The following is a 17,642-nucleotide window of genomic DNA, read 5'->3' on the forward strand; positions in this document are numbered from 1 at the left end:
TCTCTACAAGAGTTTTTAAGAAGGTATGAAAGATATAGAATTCCTTCTCATATTTTCCTATTAGGTTTTAGGGAAGGTTATTCGAATATGATCCTCAGATCATAATATTATTGATCTCCAAACTCTTTTCCTTTTCAAGGTTTTTCTCATATGATTTTGCAATGAGACAATAATCTAAATATGCCATATCATTTTCTCCTTATATTTTCCCACTGGGTTTTAAAGGAGTTTTAATGGCATATGGACATACAAATTGGTTTCTCCTTAATATTTTTCTCATAGGATTTTTGGAGGAGTTTTTCCCAAATTATAACCAAAGATGATTCAACAAGGACTACATGAAACTTACAAGGAGCTAATTGATCAAGGAGGAGTGTTGTGAAACATTTTAATTAGTGATCAATTAGTATTGGAGATAATTGTAGAGGACCTTTCATGAAAAGGTGTGGACCTTTCACGAAGGGACCAACTTCATGAAAGGGTGTGGACCTTTCATGAAGGGGTTAACTTCTAAGGAACATGATGTCCTTCCCCCTTTATAAATATGTAACCAGACCATTCGTTCAATCAATGGAGAGAATCCTCGGATTTATTTTTTAGTATCTTCAACTCTCGGATTCATTTTTTAGGTATCTTCAACTCTCAACGGCTACCTCGCGAGTTCGCGTTGTCAGTGAGGAAGAAAATTGATGGACCTGGGGTCGAAACTTTCGTCAGAGTGCCCAGACCTTCGATGGCCGCCGCGTGGCATCCCAACAGATTAGACGCTATACAGAAAATACGGCTTTGTAGCAGCTATGCGGACGCATGGCTCATCCAAACTACACACGGCTCTAGCTCACAAAAGGTGCATCGGCTCGTCACGTACCCTGGTCGCTGGTCACTAGCCCCTAGGTCACCAATAAGATACACGAGTGTGGCTCGTCATGTACCTTGGTCGCTGCAAGCACAAGAGCAGGGACTTGCGAGCTCACAGATTTCTTCCTGCGAGGACATGGACGATGCGAGTTCCTGCGTGAATCCCTTCGAGGTTTGAGCGCACGTTAGGTGAGAGAATGGAGCACTTGTAGGGACAGCACGACCACGCTACCACCGGCACCAAGGGCTACGACACAGGATGGGAGGTACTTGTGGATCCATGCCTAGGTCGCGTATTTCGTCGAATAACTGGGATGCTATATAAATGGCTCCACGACCGCCCACACCAAAGCACCGGTTGATGATGCGATGTATTCCGGTACGAACGAGCTCATGAATAGCAAGAATGAGTTCATCGTCAGCACCACCACCCACACCACCAGCACGAATGCCGCACACGAAGCGAGGGAGGCGGATGAGCAGGAAGTCGCGTGAGCTGAGCCAGGCTGCAGAAAAGCTGTGCCTAGGAACGAAGGGATCCATGCGTCGTTCATCTACATTGGTGGCTCCCGGGATAGAGTTCGGACCCAGGGTCCATCCAATTTTCTTCCGTCAGGGAGCGAGAGGACGGAGGGGGTGGTTGGGTAAAAGTGAGGCTGTAGGTGAAATGCTCAGCCGTCAGATCAATCCAACGGTTAATATCACGAGCTGAATCGAACGAAACACCAACATTGTCTACCTTTCTCGGGATATTTAACTATTTTACCACTCTTACACATGGCACTCCTTCATTTACCAGTTTTAGGTTGGCTTCTACATATTTGCCATCGCAAAACAAACAACGCTATACATTTGCCACTTTTGGCGACGTGTCGCGCCACGTCCTTCGTCCAGCGTGTATCAGGAACAGGAAAAGACCGCGTTGCCCTCCTCCAGCCTGTGCGTTTGCTCTCTTCCTCTCTCCTATCTCTATGACTGGTGGGACCTACCCCTCTTCCACATCTAGCCATTCTCCCATTCCCCAGGTCACTCCCGACCATCGCGTGTGCTCAGGGCTAAGGATGAGCACCAGTACCTGATGGTCGGCCCTCCCACGTATTGGAGCAGCGGCGCCGCAGTTTCACCCCTCCCATGGATGGGAGCGGCGGCACCCCATGTCGGCCTTTCCCGCGGATGGAACTGGCGGTGGCCTGTGCCTGGAGCGACGGCGGCGCGAGCGTATGGCCGGAAGGCGGAATCGACCGAGGAAGTCACCTGCAAAGCCGACAGCTACTCACGCATAAACACCCGCACCACGCTCCAGTAGCAAGCTAGACGTATTTGACTCTGTGACTAGAGAAAATTCACAGTCGCTTTCTTCCTTGCTTGCTGGCTTTAGCTTTTTGCTGCAGGTTGCTCCATCTCGCCATCCAAGCAGCACGAGGAGTGGACCGACTTGGCACCATCGTCGGAGCAAGCTCCGCCGCTTTCCTCATCATCGCACTTCGGCTCCTCCTCCTTGGCCCAGCCCCGCCTTTCCCCCACCTTCGCGCCCGGCGTCGTCGAGGTACGGCTTGATGGTGTACAGATAGAACATGCACGGGCCTTGCTCGAAGCTCACCTTGTTGGTGCCGGTGTTCAGGTTGGTGCCCCCGCACTTCCCCTGAAACCTCTTGCACGTCAAGAACACCACTAGGACGACGAGGAGAACCAGCGCCGCCCCCGACAGCGCGGCTACCGCAGCGGCGATGACAAGCTGCATGCTTTTCTTCTTTCTCATGCGCTCGTCGTCGCCACTCCAGCCGTGCTGCGTCGGGCTCTACCTCGGCGCCGTGGCATTCCCCCTCTCGTGCTTGTGGGCGACTTTCGTGGGCACCGGCAGCCGCGTGTCTAGCCACTGGATGATGGTGGCAGGAGGTTGAAGGTGAACCTGAGGTGCGGGTCCAGCACATTAGTGGTAGAAGAGAGGGGAGCATATGGTAAAGATAGGGGTACTGGTCATTTACCATACTCCATCCACACTGGATGGAGGACGTACCGCGACATGTAAGCAAAAGTGGCAAATGTGCAGGGTCGTTTGTTTCGTGTAGAACCCAACTGGAAGTGCCATCGGTAAAAGTGACAAGCCGTTTTCCGAACCCTAATCCATCCACTCCTCACCCCCTTCAAGCCGCCGCCGCCCCACGGCCGGCGAGACCGCCAGGCCGGAAGCCGGGCCTCCTCGCCGCCCGTCCTCGGCTCCTCGCCGGTCTTCGTCGCCGTCCTCGACTGCTCGTGCTCCGGACTCACAGGTCAGCCCACGCCGCTCTTCTTCTCTACTTCCCCGCCTTCGAGTTCGAGGCAAGGTTGCCTTGATCTGTTCTGCAGATTGATTTTTGTTTGATACGTTGTTTGGTGCTTGATCTGCAGCCCTTGTTTTGCTTTTCCTCTAATCCCTGGTGATGGCGATAGCGCCGTCGCTGGAGTGGCCGGTGGAGACGGTTCGTCAGACGTTTTTCTCCTATTTCGGGGAAAATCAGCACGCGCGGTTGTCATCGACCCCGGTGATCCCCGTCGATGACCCCAAGTTGCCCCTCATTCGTATGTGCTTGAACTGGTTCAAGGGGACCCTTAATGGCAGAGGGAGGCATCGCACCTGCTTTTCGCTGAGGTGCATTATTGCCAGTGGTGACGATGACGTGATCGATCACTTCAGAAGCGACACTACTTACCATCGATTCACGGAAATCCTTGGGAGTTGGTCTTTTGGGGACTACTTCAAGGAGGAGGCTATCGGGTTGTCATTCAGTCTTCTCAGCAAGGTAACACCGTAACAGCTTCTGCTCCCCCATTGTTTCTGTGTAGTCTTGTTTCATGTGTTGTGTCAAACTGTCAATAGTGAAAGGTTTGGGTATAGTTTATGAAGTAGGAATTGTAATACAGTCTATGGGTCATTTCAAACTTAGTGTTAGTGCCAGGGTCTACTTTTATTTGATATGATGGAAGCCTGCTTAAAATATGACATTTATATCTCTGCAATTCGAGGGAGCGGAGTTAGGACATGCTTAAAAGTTTCTTTGTGTGTGTGTGCACGCGAGTTGCTCCTGTAAGCTACTGCATGGAAAAATTAGTGTCCAGAATTGTCTGATGTTCTATTTAAGGCCACCTTCTTATTACCTATTGATGGCTCGTTCTTTAATATGCAGAAATACAAGTTACCTCAATCTAGAATATATGCCACATACTTTAGTGGTGATACGTCCTATTGTTTGAGTTCAGACAACGAGTCAAAAAATACATTGCAGAAATATATAGGGAAAGAAAGAATCGTGCCTTCCATGTCCAAGGTACCTGTAATGTCTTATCAATTTTACTTTGAATTTATGTGGACATTTATCGACTGAGTGCTTGAATAGGCTGATTTTTGGATGACCGGTAGTCCCTGTGGGCCATGTATTGGATTTTTCTTTGATTGTTCGGACAGCAAAGATGGTGTTGGTTTCGTAATGAACATAACGGATGACAAATTTGTTGAGATATGCCGTCTTGTGTTTGTCGAGGTTGGCTTTCTATTCTTTTGTTAAGATCTTTTGCATGCATAAATGAAGCTTCTTATATTTAATCAATTGTTAAGTTCTATTGCTACACAATGTCTCTGCTTATACTCACCTATATCTTTTCTTTCTTCATTTTTTAGTTCGATAGGCAAGCAGATGACGTCTTGGGGCTTTTGCAAGCTAAGCATGTCTTAACAGGGATTAATCTTGAATGTTTAGCTGTCATTTTTCAAAATAAAGAAAGCCACTATGACTTAGATGTCTACGCTGATGTACTTTCTAACATCTACTATGTAAGTTTTCCATGTCCACTTCAAGTTATCTTTTGTTGCAAATGATAACTAGCTCTGTAATATTATTGATTTCCTTGGTCAATGACATGTAATAATGACTTATATGCATATATGCAGTGTGCTGGTCCAGGAATCGAGGACTACTCTAATAAAATTGGTGCAGCTGATACAGATGGAGTTGATATGGCATACCGCCTCCTCGCAGATCACATAAGAATGATCGCTGTTACTAATGCTCCTGGTTCTCAGCTTGGTAAGGGCGTTATGTTTCGGTTGGTCACGAATGTTAATAATTACAACATCAACGTATGGGTTGTGTATTTTTTTGTTATGAACACATAAATAATACAATTATTAGTCATTTTTAAGGAATAATCAGACCAACATGACTTATTACATCAATACTTTTTTTTTGTCATTACATTGTTCCTATTGTGTTAAAATTGGTATGCATCTTTATGAATACCATGGTTAGGAAATGAAGGTCGCGAGTATTTCCTAAAGTGTGCCAATAAACAGGCTGTGCAATATGGCCACGAAGTACTTAAGACAAATCAAGAGGATTACGATGTGTAAGAACAATCACTTTTATTTGAGGCTGTGCTTTATTTTACATGTATTTATACAAAAACAGTTTTCCCTGTCTACAAAAGTCATATTTTTGAATAATGTATTCTCACACATTATAAACTTGAATTTTAATAAAAATGTTTGTTATAATTCTATTATGTCGTATGGCAGTATGGCTTATTTGATGCACCGTAGCAACTCACAGAGCATCCAGTTTGGTCACCTGTCAGTCTGCATGATTTTCAGTATGAGTCATCGTTAACAAATTTTGTGTTTTTGCTCCCTGCTGTATTGAGTTTCCGCTTTGTCTTTCCTCCAGAAGTATCTTGCCAAGAACGTCTTGAGACTACTTATGCTTGGTGTTGCTGCATATCTGTTATTTTGCACCCTGCTGTATTGAGTTTCCGCTTTGTCTTTCCTCCAGAAGTATCTTGCTGAGAATTTTATGTTAGACTACTTATGCTTGGAGTTGCTGCATGCTGTCATCTCATAGTGTGCAGTTACCACTTCTACCTTTTGCTGTGCGCCTCTTTACTGCAAGTGAAAATAACATTCAAGATGAAACCTGTAAAATATGCTCAGGATATTGATTCTATGACTGGGTTTAGTCAAATGGGTATAAAGTACTGTTTAATGTAGATCTCTGGATGACAAGATATAGTTTTTTTTACTTGACCCACCTGTTTTTGCTTCTGTTAACATTGGCATTGTGTCTTTTATGTTCCATCCTCTGCCTTTTCTTGTTAGTTCTTGCCAGCCTGTCATGCAACTTCTATTCCTAGTAGGTTAAACATACTCCTAGTGGGTATATAGAAAGAATACATGCCATCTATGATTACTGCATGTGAGTTTGTACTCTAATGATTTCATCTTCCTTGAACAGTATTCTTTATGGAATTCTTCAAAATGAACCTGATTTATGTACCGAGCTTGAAGGGACAATAATGGAGAGAATAGTCAAAGATGAAGTGATGATCTACAAAAAAACCATAGCGGAGGTAATATTGGTTTCAAGATGATCCACTGAAGTTTTTACAGTTAAAATTCATTGAAGCGTTTTTAATAATTAAATGTGAAGTTAAGTGTGAAGAAGAAGTCGGTGCATACTTTAAGGAAACACATGAAATAGGAACCCATCTAGGATAAAATTTCACTCTTGGGCTATATGATCATATCGACGTACCAGTGTTTCAAGTTTGTCTTTGAGCTGTATTCCCTTATTTGAAACTCAAATCTGATATGACATTTATTATAGGCATGAAGAATGTCATCTTTCATAGTTGTCTGTGTTCTTTGATAAGGAAATTAGCATACTTTTTTGTGCCTCTTGGATATTGTGGATGTTCATTGTTTCATTTGAATAATGTTTTGCCAACTCTGTACCCTCCTCCCCAGTTACGGGATCAGGAACAGCCATTTGATATGGGAAAAAAAGAAGAAAAAGAAGAAAGATGTCACTGCTGTTGTGTGGTATGCGACAAGGGTTATTGAATTTCTTGGTCGGCGCACACCCATTATCCTCAAGAATAAGGATACACGCTGCTCCCTAGTAGCACTATGTAAGTCAATGTGGCTGCATTTTTAGGTTTTTTTTTCTCTCTCTGTATATCTACTTTAGTGGCTTGGCCGGTTACCCAGAATTCGCGCTGTTTACTTACTTTTACATACGCGTGTACAATCCAACAAGTTCATAGATTAAATCGACATTGAATATCATTTGTAGTGTATTTTCCCTCTCAAAAAAGGTTTCGCCCTCACTTCACTGAACTTATTGGAAATGTCTAGGACAGAGTTCATTCACTCCTTGTTTCTGTGTCACTGCAGGCAACGTTCTCCTGCTCGGAGAGAAGATAACTCTGAATTTAGATATCAAGAAGGTGTTGGAGGGCCATCTCATCTATCTTGTCCAGAGTTATCTTTTGTATGGCAATACACAAATGTAGGTATGCAACTGTATAGATGCAATTGTTTTGCAAATGAATGTTCATTAACTCAAAGCTAAGCTACTGTCCACGTATACTGCAGTTGGAACAGAACTTGGAACTATCAGAGTTCAATAAACAAGTTCTTGGTGTATTGTTGAAGCTTCCAGGCAGTTTATACTTTGATGTGACATTTGCTAGGTGATTGTGATACTGATTTAATTGTGTGAGCATGTGCGATTGTCCTTCGCAGAGTATAATGTTTATGATGTCCATTTTTCAGCTCTTGTGGCTTTGAGCAGACCTCAGAAACCGTACTATTTGTTTTTCTTGGTGTCCCTCTACACCATGGCTGGTTGGTTGATCCCCAGGTACCCATTGTACATGGGCTTTCCTAAATATTAGTTCCTTCAATGCATCAACATTTTTGTAAGATTTGAGATCTTTATTGGGGTAATTCAAGGCTGATACTTTGATATTTCATTAGGATGTTGAATTGGGCTCCTCAATACCTAGAAGCTCCTACTCCAAACTTTCATATAATCTTGCTGTGTATGAATCGATTCGATCCAGCACAAATTCAGGGCCACAAAAGCATGGTGGATGTAAAGATGACATGCTCTATTCAGCACTTGCGTTCTCTTTAACTGGATCAGAAGAAGAACTTGGTTCTACTTCTTGTAAATCTCGACAACACAAGTGTTCAATTTTTCTGGCACAAAACTATATTTGCAAGTGATTCTCCTGATAATACTTTTCTTTGTTCACAATTTTTAGGTGCAATGGTCTCACCTTTTTGCGGGGCCCTCAGCTAACCCCATATGGGTAAATGGAAGTTTATATATGTTCAAGTGTTACTTTTTTTGTTGCTTCTAAAACTCGGTATATGTCACTGGGTGCAGATTCTCTTCATTACACGATCACCTCAAAGCGAGACAGGCCGCTGTCCTGATTTAGAATGAAAAATTAATTACAATATCTAAGGTGAGCTATTGATTTGTTCAAGTGAGTGAACCTTTCCTCCTAATATATTCCTTTTATTGTATAGTTTGAAGACAAAATATATGTGTTGCTGAACGATTTGTCCTTGTTTGGTGCTGAAACCGATGCGGTGTGGGAAAGGTTAACACAGGTATGTTAGTTGATCCTTTTATGTTGCATGTGATTATAATATGCTAACTGTTTTTTTGCATGGTTAATTAGGCAAATGGTGATGGATTGTTTGTTGATTGTGACTTTGTGCCTACAGATTCGAAGATTCAATCAGTACTGGTAAGAGCAGAATGTTGAAGTGCTATTGCAAGTTCTTGCTCTATTTGATTTTTAGGCATGTTTTGCTAAATCAATGAAATCATGCATTTGATTTAGCCACTAACGAAAAGCGAAAGAAAGAAGAGGAATAAAAAAGAGACGATGGGTCTGAAGGGGCTCTTAGTACCCAAGGAGAAAGAAAGAAGAGGAATAAAAAAGAGAAGATGGGTCTGAAGGGGCTCTTAGTACCCAAGGAGAAAGAGGAGGATAGGAACGAAGACAGAGAGGAGGATAGGAATGAGGACAGAGATGATGAGAAGACAGAGGAGAAAGATGATGAGAATATCGAGGAGAAAGCAAATATATCTGCAAGCGCAAAATTGCTAGAATGATTTCATGTATTGTTGGAAAATGCTGCCCCTCAAACCTGTTTCTTGCAGGGCATGCGTGGCAACTTGAATATAAGGCCTATTGATTTGTTCAGAGATAGTGACCCTTCCCTTATTAAAGTGAGTGAACCTTTCCTCCTAATATATTCCTTTTATTGTATAGTTTGAAGACAAAATATATGTGTTGCTGAACAATTTGTCCTTGTTCAGTACTGAAACCGATGCGGTGTGGGAAAGGTTAACACAGGTATGTTAGTTGATCTTTATATGTTGCATGTGATTATACTATGCTAACCGAGAGGAGGATAGCAATGAGGACAGAGATGATGAGAAGACCGAGGAGAAAGATGATGAGAAGACCGAGGAGAAAGATGATGGGAATATCGAGTCGAAAGCAAATATATCTGTTAGCGCAAAATTGCTAGAATGATTTCATGTATTGTTGGAAAATGTTGCCCCTCAAACCTGTTTCTCGCAGGGCATGCGTGTCAACTTGAATATAAGGCCTATTGATTTTTTCGGACGATCTACCCATGTTAACCACCAGATAAATGATGGCCCATGCGCCCTTATTGCAGTCTGTAAGTGAAATTGGCTTTACTTTCAATTTTTGTATTTTTATTTCCTCATGATTTGGATTTATTCTGTTTTTTACCACAGGCAATGTTCTACTGCTCAAGGAGGACATCTTTTTTGAACCACATGAAACTGTGGTGTCAATGGAATATCTACTTAACCTTGTTGTCTCTTTTCTTAAAGAAAGTATGAAAATGCAGGTTCGCAACTCTTGCAAACTCGATTTTGGTTGCATTCATGGCCTTCAGCCTAAGGTTGTGGATATATTTTTTTTCAATAGGCCCATTGTTCTGAAATACAAAGAAAGATATGGGATGTGGCGCAGACACTGGCCACAGGGTTTGATGTGGACGTTGTCTTCACCAGGTGATTGTAGTTCTAGCTTTCCATATTAGTTCTGTCTCTTTGCTTTGTTGTTCGCGTTGGCTGCTGGCGTTCTGATATTTGCAATTTTGACATTGCAGAACGGATGGTTTTACGATGACACCGGAGTGGTTGCTCCTTGATTGCTTAGATCTCAATCTTCGACATGGTTGGATTGCTGCTGGGGTAAGCAAGTTTATCATGAGCATTGAGTATGTCGTTAGTGCAAATTTTCTAATTAAGTGCGCAAGCATTTTATATGACGTGGCCAGCTAATATCATGATACTAATTATTAGGATTTGTTGCCCGGACCCGAAGTATCATTTGAAAGTCTTACGCTGGTGGCTAATGGACTTGGTTTTCCACATGGTTAGGTTTATTTTTCAGCTACACATTGTTTGTACAACCTTTTTCATCGCTCTTATTGCTTTTGTTCAATGTTTTTAGCGGAGACGATCAAGAAGTTTCTAAGGGGACCTCAACTTACTCCCATTGGGTAAAATATCTAATTTTCCTTTTTCTATGTGCAGTCTTTTTTGGTTGGAAACTATTTGTTGTTTGCCACTGGTTAATATTTTAAATAACCATGTGCCAATGCTACAGCTTGGTTTCCCTACAAGAAGACCTTGTTGAAAATGTTCCATGCATTCTGTACTGGAACAATCATTACAATACTATAGTTAAGGTGAAAACTCAACGTTTGCTGTATTTTATTACTTTAGGAGCTATGTTTAGGTGCCTTCTATTTTTTCCTTTTTGACCCGTTTTAATTATGCAGATCAATGGAGTATTACTTTCTTTAGCCATTGATTCAAATTATTTAAGAACTAGTGCAGTTTGGCAGACGCTTCATGAGGTATGCTATTCTGTATTTTTCATAATTTCTTTGTGTGATTGAAATTACCTTGTGACCATTCTTAGCTGTGGTTTGTTAGGTCAACTGTGATGGAGTATATTTGGACAGCAACTTCACACCAATTTATAAGGGGCTTGATGCAGCTCCTTCGGTATGTATAACGTGGACCAAAAAAAAAAATCATTTACTATGTTGGCGAAATCAAATATATCTGTACCTGCAATGCTTTGTTATCATCGTGTAATCTTTTCCTTTTCCATTTCTATTTCTATCTGTGATATATGTATGCTGTAGACATAGCCAAATGCAATTTACTTTCCCATATACATGAAATTTTATCTTCCTTGCAAGTCATGTTGCCTTTGTTCTTGTTTGAAAATTCATTTGCATTGAAGAATATTAGCGTTACTACAATTGATGGTAGCAATAAACAATGCATTTTGTCTTGTTCATTGTTATATTATACTAAGGATTAAATTGTGTGCTCTCTTCAGGGTTCTTACTTTGTTCCTGAAACAAGTACCTCCGAAGCATTTACCTGATTCATGAAGGAAGCATTTACCTGATTCGGAAGGGATTACATCACATGGTGACGGATTATATTTGGACCGCAGCTTTATGCAATTGTATTCGGACCCGATGCAGATCTTTTGGTATGCATAACATTGACCATAAAATGAATCATTTTATGCTCTTTAGTTGCAATGACTGTCTCATTTTTTTACTAAGTTACCATCACATTTGATTTATAACAGGTCTTCCTTTTTCCATTTCTATTTCTAACGGTGATATCCGTATACATACTATTACTGTATACATGAAATCTTATATTTCTTGGAAGTCATGTCGCGTTTGTTGTTTGAAAGTGCATTTTAAATTGAAGAAAATTAGTGTACAATCGGTTATGGCAATAAGCAAAGCATTTTGTCCTCATTGTTGTATTATGCGAAGGCTGAAATTGTGTTTTTGAAATTGTGTTTTTTTCCAGAGAGAATCTTTATGGCTCTCACTTAGTCCTAAAATATGGACTCCAAGATCATGTACCTATTCCATGAGATCGTATACAGAAGAGGATATATCACCTGAAAAGTCTGTGCCTGGTCCTCAAATTGTTCCTGAAACAAGGGAAATATCACTCGAGGAGTTTGTTCAGATATCTGGTAATGAGTTCTCTAAATTAAAAATTATATTTATTGATGGTAATTTCTTGGATGTTGTTGATACCACAAAGATCGGGAGAGTTTTAGACTTGATTTATTAGAAGAATTTATTTTTTTCATAATGCGGGATTAATTTGGAATGAGAATTTTTACTTGAGGACCATATTTGTCATTGATGGAGTTCGTGCAGGAATCCGCACACCGTATTGTGATAAGTTCTGTGAAGAGGTAAAATTTAATGACTTTGTCAGTTACATTTGTAGGATTATTGAGCTATTTAGAAAAAAAAGGTTTGGTCCGCTAGTAATTTTTACCCATTTGGTCAATACGTTGTCAAACCCTCCCTGCAGATCTTCAGTATGTACTCACCTCAACTAGAGGGCTTTCGATGTTGACTTCACGGCTTCTGGGATTGTATATTGACTACCTTGGTGCGATGTCCTCATTAGTTAGAGCTGAATTATTTGTTGGAATTTATAGGATACGTCGATTTGCGCTAGAGGAAGTGAGACTATCTCTAAAAGTTGTATTCATAAGTTGTCCTCCCCTTAGAGATGATTAGACAGTTTCAATTACTGAAGTAGGATATCCAATCTAAAAAAGGTTTTAAGGTACATATCTGGTATTTTAAATGAAAGCAATGAAAAGGTTCAGGAGGATAAAGGTGCACATAAGAAGTTTGAAAAGATTCAGGAGTACAAATTTAAACAGAGTATAAGAAATTTAATCTTTTCATTGCTTCCATTTAAAATACCAGGTATGTACCATAAAACCTTTTTAGGACTAGATATCCTGTTTTAGTAATTGGAATCGTTCAATCATTTCTAAGGGGAGAATGATTTGTCAATATAATTTTTAGAGCTAGTCTCTCTTTCTCTGGCGCGAAACTGCGTATCTTATGAATTCCAGAAAATAATCCAGCTCTAGCCAATGAGGAACTCAGTGCTAGGGTAGTCAATATACAATCTCAAAAGTTATGAAATCGATGTCGAAAACCCTCTAGTTGAGGTGGGGTACACGCTGAAGGTCTGCGGGAAGGGTTTGACAGCGTACTGGTCAGATGGGTAAAAAATACTAACAGACCAAACCCTTTTATTCTAAATAGCTCAACAATCTTATAAATGTAATTGACGAAGTCATTGAATTTTACCTCTTCACAGAACTTGTCACAATACGGTGCGTGAATTTTCGCACGGATTTCATCAATGACAAATATAGTACTCGAGTCAAAATTTTCGTTCCAACTTAACCCCACATTATGAGAAAAAATAAGTTTTTTTAATAAATCAAATCTAAGAATTCTCCTGGTCTTTGTGGTATCAGCAACATCTAAGGAAGTACCATTAGCAAATATAGTTTTTAATTCAGAGAACTCGTTACCAGGTGTTGGATCGCCCAAAAGAACGGTCAACCTCGAGCTAGCTCGAATCCTAAATGGCCTCAACGTCATGTAAAACTCTTAACCTCGCTACAGGTTTCCTGGCTTCGAGCAAACCAAGAGGCATTCAGAAGCTCCCTTAACAGTCTCGAAGGTAAGAAAAAGGTACGCAATGTATGCTGATGAAATAACTCTACCTCTGGAAACTAGCAGTTGTGTGCAGGGATGGGAGGTAAACATGATCGAAGATAGAGCTTTACTAGCAGAGCGTCAAGCAGAGGCTCGGACTCCTGAAGCTAGAGAGGCCTTCATGATGACAGCCTGAAGGTGCCAAAATGTCCCGAGGTTGATCCAATTTCTCGATGAGAAGCGAAGACGATCCAGGTGAGCGAAGCCGCGAGCAACCTCGTGTGCGAAGCCAGGAAGCTCGGAAGCGTGATCAACGTGGAAGCATGATTTGCGGGGCGATGTGAGAGCGCAAATCATGGGGCTATCGGGGAGCAACAAAAACGTGATCCAGAAATGACCAATATGTAAAGAATATTATAAGGATGTAGTGGTTGGATAGGGACAAGTGTGTAAAGAGTAAATGTGCCATGGGGACTATAAAAGTGGCACCTCACCCCAGTGTAAAGACGTTATGCACTAATCATACGAAAGCGACGGTGCAACTTCCATTTGTGTTGTGTCTGACTTCGCGAGAGGCTTAGACCCAACATTTGGCGCCCACCATGTTTTAAGCCACCAAGAAATCCACGATGCTGCCACAGAGAAAGAAGAGAGCTACTACAGAAGCCAAAGCCACAGAGGAAAGGCAGATCATTTCGTCAGAGCTAGCACAGCAGGTCTTGATAGATAGGGAAGATAGATATAATAGAATATAAGACGTTCTAAGAGCCAAGTCACTGAAGACAATCGCCGCGCAAAATGCCGCAAACGAGGACCAACTGCAGGCAGACACCGAAGATGAACGCTTGAGTGATTCGGACAACGAGCTAGCTTTTGTCCTAAGGCAGTTGGAGGAAATGAAAGGGCAGAAGAACAATTCACATAGCAACTACAGGCTCAAAGAGAAGCAGCCAACAAGCTTGCAATGTTGAACGAAGCTAAAAGACAATTAGAAGAATTGCAGGGAGAATTGAAAGAGCTAGAATACCTTCAGGGCACCCCACAACAGCCAATGCCACCACCTAATCAAGCTTTCAACACCTGTTCCACACAAGTCATTTACACCAACCCTAGCTTCGGCCAGCACGATCCACCACCTGTAATGAACATGTGCATGGTCATTGACAAGAGCTCTCCGCTGTCAATTGGAATTGAAGCTGCCCCATGGCCAGCAACATATAAGTCGGTAACCTTGCCTAAGTTCAATGGACAAACAGATCTGCGTCAATTCTTAATGAGCTACGAAGCTGCAGTAGCTTCAGCCGGAGGCGACGATGTCGTACTCGCGAAATTGTTTATCATTGCTTGTGAAGAGGCAGCTGTGAACTGGTACTCATTACTTCCTCCAGACTCAGTATGTAGTTGGATAGACCTAAAAACGAAGCTAACTCAGAACTTCCAAGGTTTTCATCAAGCCCTAAACGACGAGGCCGACCTTTTTCACTGCAAGCAAAAAGATAAGGAGCCCCTCGCCAGTTATGTTAGGAGATTTGTTCAGCTTCGGTCGCAAACACCACACGTGGCTGATAGCGTTGCGATCTCCGCTTGAATCTTGGGACTCAACCCAGGCCCGACAGCCTCGAAGCTGACACGAAAGAAAACTGTAACCATGGAAGCCCTATTCATGGAGCTGGAAAAATACATCAGATCAGACAAAGACCACAGAAGAAGAGTGGTGGAAAGAAATAATCAAAGGCAATCAGAAAAAAACAGAAATTGGCAAGCTTCGCCCTACAACCGCAACCAAAACTAAAACTTCAATCACAACTAAAACTCCAGCCACAGCCAAAATCACCACCACCACCAAAATAATAACCACCACCAAGCCAACTAAATCATGGCAATTGAAGGCAATCAACACCCAAGTCAAGGCTACAATCACCAGCAACACAACCGAAGTCAGAATAACTTCAGCAACAGCCAGAAAGGAGGCCACTCGTGAAGGAGGAGAGGGCGAGCTAGCACTCCTTTGAAGCCAACCAATAACAGGCAGCCAAGACCACTATACTGCACGTTCCGTGGAAAACAGCTGGATCACGGCATGGACTGGTGCCCAATCTCGCTTGATGTTAAGGCAAAAAGAGAAGCTGAAAAGAAGGCCGTAGAAGAGGCAGTGCTCGCAGCAGCTCAAGCACCCAGAACCATTCATCACACCACTTTCCTCACACACTCACCATACTATCCAAACCAACCTAACCTTGCAGGTTTTCAACAGCCAATGGCCTGACAACCCTCACCTTTTTTCCATCCTCAGTTCCCTGTAGCGTCACCGAACCAAAATCAACCACACCCACAACCTCGACATGAGCTACCTCCACCGCCACCAAACCTACCCATTGAAATCCCAATGGCCGAGCCAAACCCACCAAACAGCAACCCAAAAGCTATACCAACCTATGGCATGATAATGCCAATATCTGGAGGATCTTCGCAGTCCAAACTTCGCGAAAGCAGCCCCAACGCCATACCGACTTTCGGAATGATAATGCCGACCACTGGCGGAAATTCACTCGAGTTTGACAACAAGAGATAGAAGCGAGATTACTTTAGACAAGTAAACACAATCATCCCCAATGGGCCTCCAGCGAAACCAGAATGGGCCCACATACCAATAACTTTCATTGAGGAGGATTTTAAGCTCAAAACAACATCGCACAATGATGCAATGGTAATTGAGGCAATCATAGCCAACTGGCAAATAGGGAAAGTACTGGTTGACACCGGCAGCTCGACAGACATCATCTTCACCAACACTTTCAGAGAAATGAAGATTGGTCCTCACCTGCTTGAACTGCCCGAAGTTCCGCCACTTGGCTTCGGTGGAAGGCCAGTAAGAGCTCTGGGAAAAATCTCATTGCCGGTCTCATTCGGAAACATCGACAATGCAAGAATGGAACGAATTACCTTCTATGTGGTCGAGATGCACTACCCCTATTTTGCCATCCTCGGTTGGGGCTTCATCAAATTTGATGCAATCATCAGGCAGCTGTTCCTTTGCATGAAAATACCAACCTTGAAAGGGATCATCACTATGTATGGATATCAACAGGCGGCAAGAAACATTGAAAAGGGCACAACTCCGGGACAGAAAAATGTCCATCATTTAGCCAACCAAAGCAAAGCCGACCAACAAGATAAAAAGAAGCCTTATGTCGAGCCAAAGAGGGACAAAGAAAAGATCAAAATCAGCGCCGATGGCGAAACCAAAAGGGTACTGCTGGATGGATACATCGAGGACAGATATGTCACCATCGGGGCCAATCTCGAGCCCGAAGAAGAATATGAGCTAATCAAGTTTTTGAAGAAGAACAACGATGTCTTCGCTTGGTCCGCGGGTGATCTCAAAGGGGTGGATAGAGAGATAACCGAACATGGCCTTGACATCAGGCCAGGTGAGAAGCCAAAGAAACAAAAGTTGAGAAAAATGTCTGACGAAAAAGTTCAAGCGGTGAAAGTAGAAGTGGACAGACTGCTCGAAGCTAACGTGATTAGGCCGATCCTCTACCTAGAGTGGTTGGCAAATACTGTCCCGGTCAAGAAAAAGAACGGTAAATGGAGAATGTGCATCGACTTCAGAACAAGGTTTGTCCCAAAGACGACTACCGGCTTGAAAGAGTAGACAAAGTCGTGGACGATGCTGCGAATAGTGCAATGCTCTCATTACTGGACTTGTTCTCGGGCTATCACCAAATAAGAATTAAGGAGGATGAAGGAAAGATAGGTTTTGTAACTCCATTTGGAACATTCTGTTATTTAAGAATGCCAGAGGGGCTGAAGAACGCAGGCCAGACCTTCTCTAGAATTATCACCATTATCCTCGCCAAGCAGCTTCGTAGGAACATACTTGTTTATGTTGACAACATATTCGTCAAAAGCGACAGAAGGGATGATCACATTCGCGATCTCGCAGAAACTTTCGCTAACCTAAGAGCAGCGAATTTCAAATTAAACCTAGAGAAGTGTGTCTTTGGGGTGCAGAGAGGCAAGGTTCTAGGATGCTTGGTTACAACCAAAGGCATTCAGGCCAACCCTGATAAGATTCAAGCACTTCTCGACATGAAGGAGCCTCCTTCAGTTAAAGATGTTCCACGGTTAACTGGGAGAGTAGCTGCACTTAACAGATTTATCCCTCGCGCTGCAGAACGAAACTTACCTTTCTTCAAGGCTCTACGAAGCTCCAAAACCTTCTGTTGATGCCAGATTTTGACACGTATGGAATCGGCGTCAAGAAGGGAAAGAATCAGCTGATGCGGTGAGGCACGGAGGTCACGATTGGGAATCGGCCGATTGGTGCTACAGTTGGGGATCGGCCGATTGGTGCTGCAATGTTTCGGCAAAGGGA

At 42.6% G+C, this 17,642-nt stretch overlaps 1 protein-coding gene across 1 annotated transcript; it reads left to right on the forward strand.

The window, feature by feature from the left end:
* Window positions 1–4,322: 4,322 nt before the first annotated feature.
* On the forward strand, window positions 4,323–7,179 carry LOC111256378 (alanine--tRNA ligase-like). Its single transcript, XM_022824285.1, has 4 exons — window positions 4,323–4,376; window positions 4,514–4,666; window positions 4,784–4,919; window positions 7,061–7,179. The coding sequence occupies exons 1-4, from the start codon at window positions 4,323–4,325 to the stop codon at window positions 7,177–7,179; spliced, it is 462 nt and encodes a 153-aa protein (XP_022680020.1).
* The last annotated feature ends 10,463 nt before the right edge of the window (window positions 7,180–17,642 follow it).

Source organism: Setaria italica, chromosome II (assembly GCF_000263155.2).
Source record: "Setaria italica strain Yugu1 chromosome II, Setaria_italica_v2.0, whole genome shotgun sequence".
NCBI classification, from domain to species: domain Eukaryota; kingdom Viridiplantae; phylum Streptophyta; class Magnoliopsida; order Poales; family Poaceae; genus Setaria; species Setaria italica.

Bases quoted from the DNA above. Each gene is read 5' to 3' on its own strand.
- LOC111256378 (XM_022824285.1), top strand. From the start codon at position 4,323: ATGAACATAACGGATGACAAATTTGTTGAGATATGCCGTCTTGTGTTT. The intron at 4,377-4,513 runs GTTGGCTTTCTA...TTCATTTTTTAG, and splicing joins GCCGTCTTGTGTTTGTCGAG to TTCGATAGGCAAGCAGATGA. The intron at 4,920-7,060 runs GTAAGGGCGTTA...GTGTCACTGCAG, and splicing joins TGCTCCTGGTTCTCAGCTTG to GCAACGTTCTCCTGCTCGGA.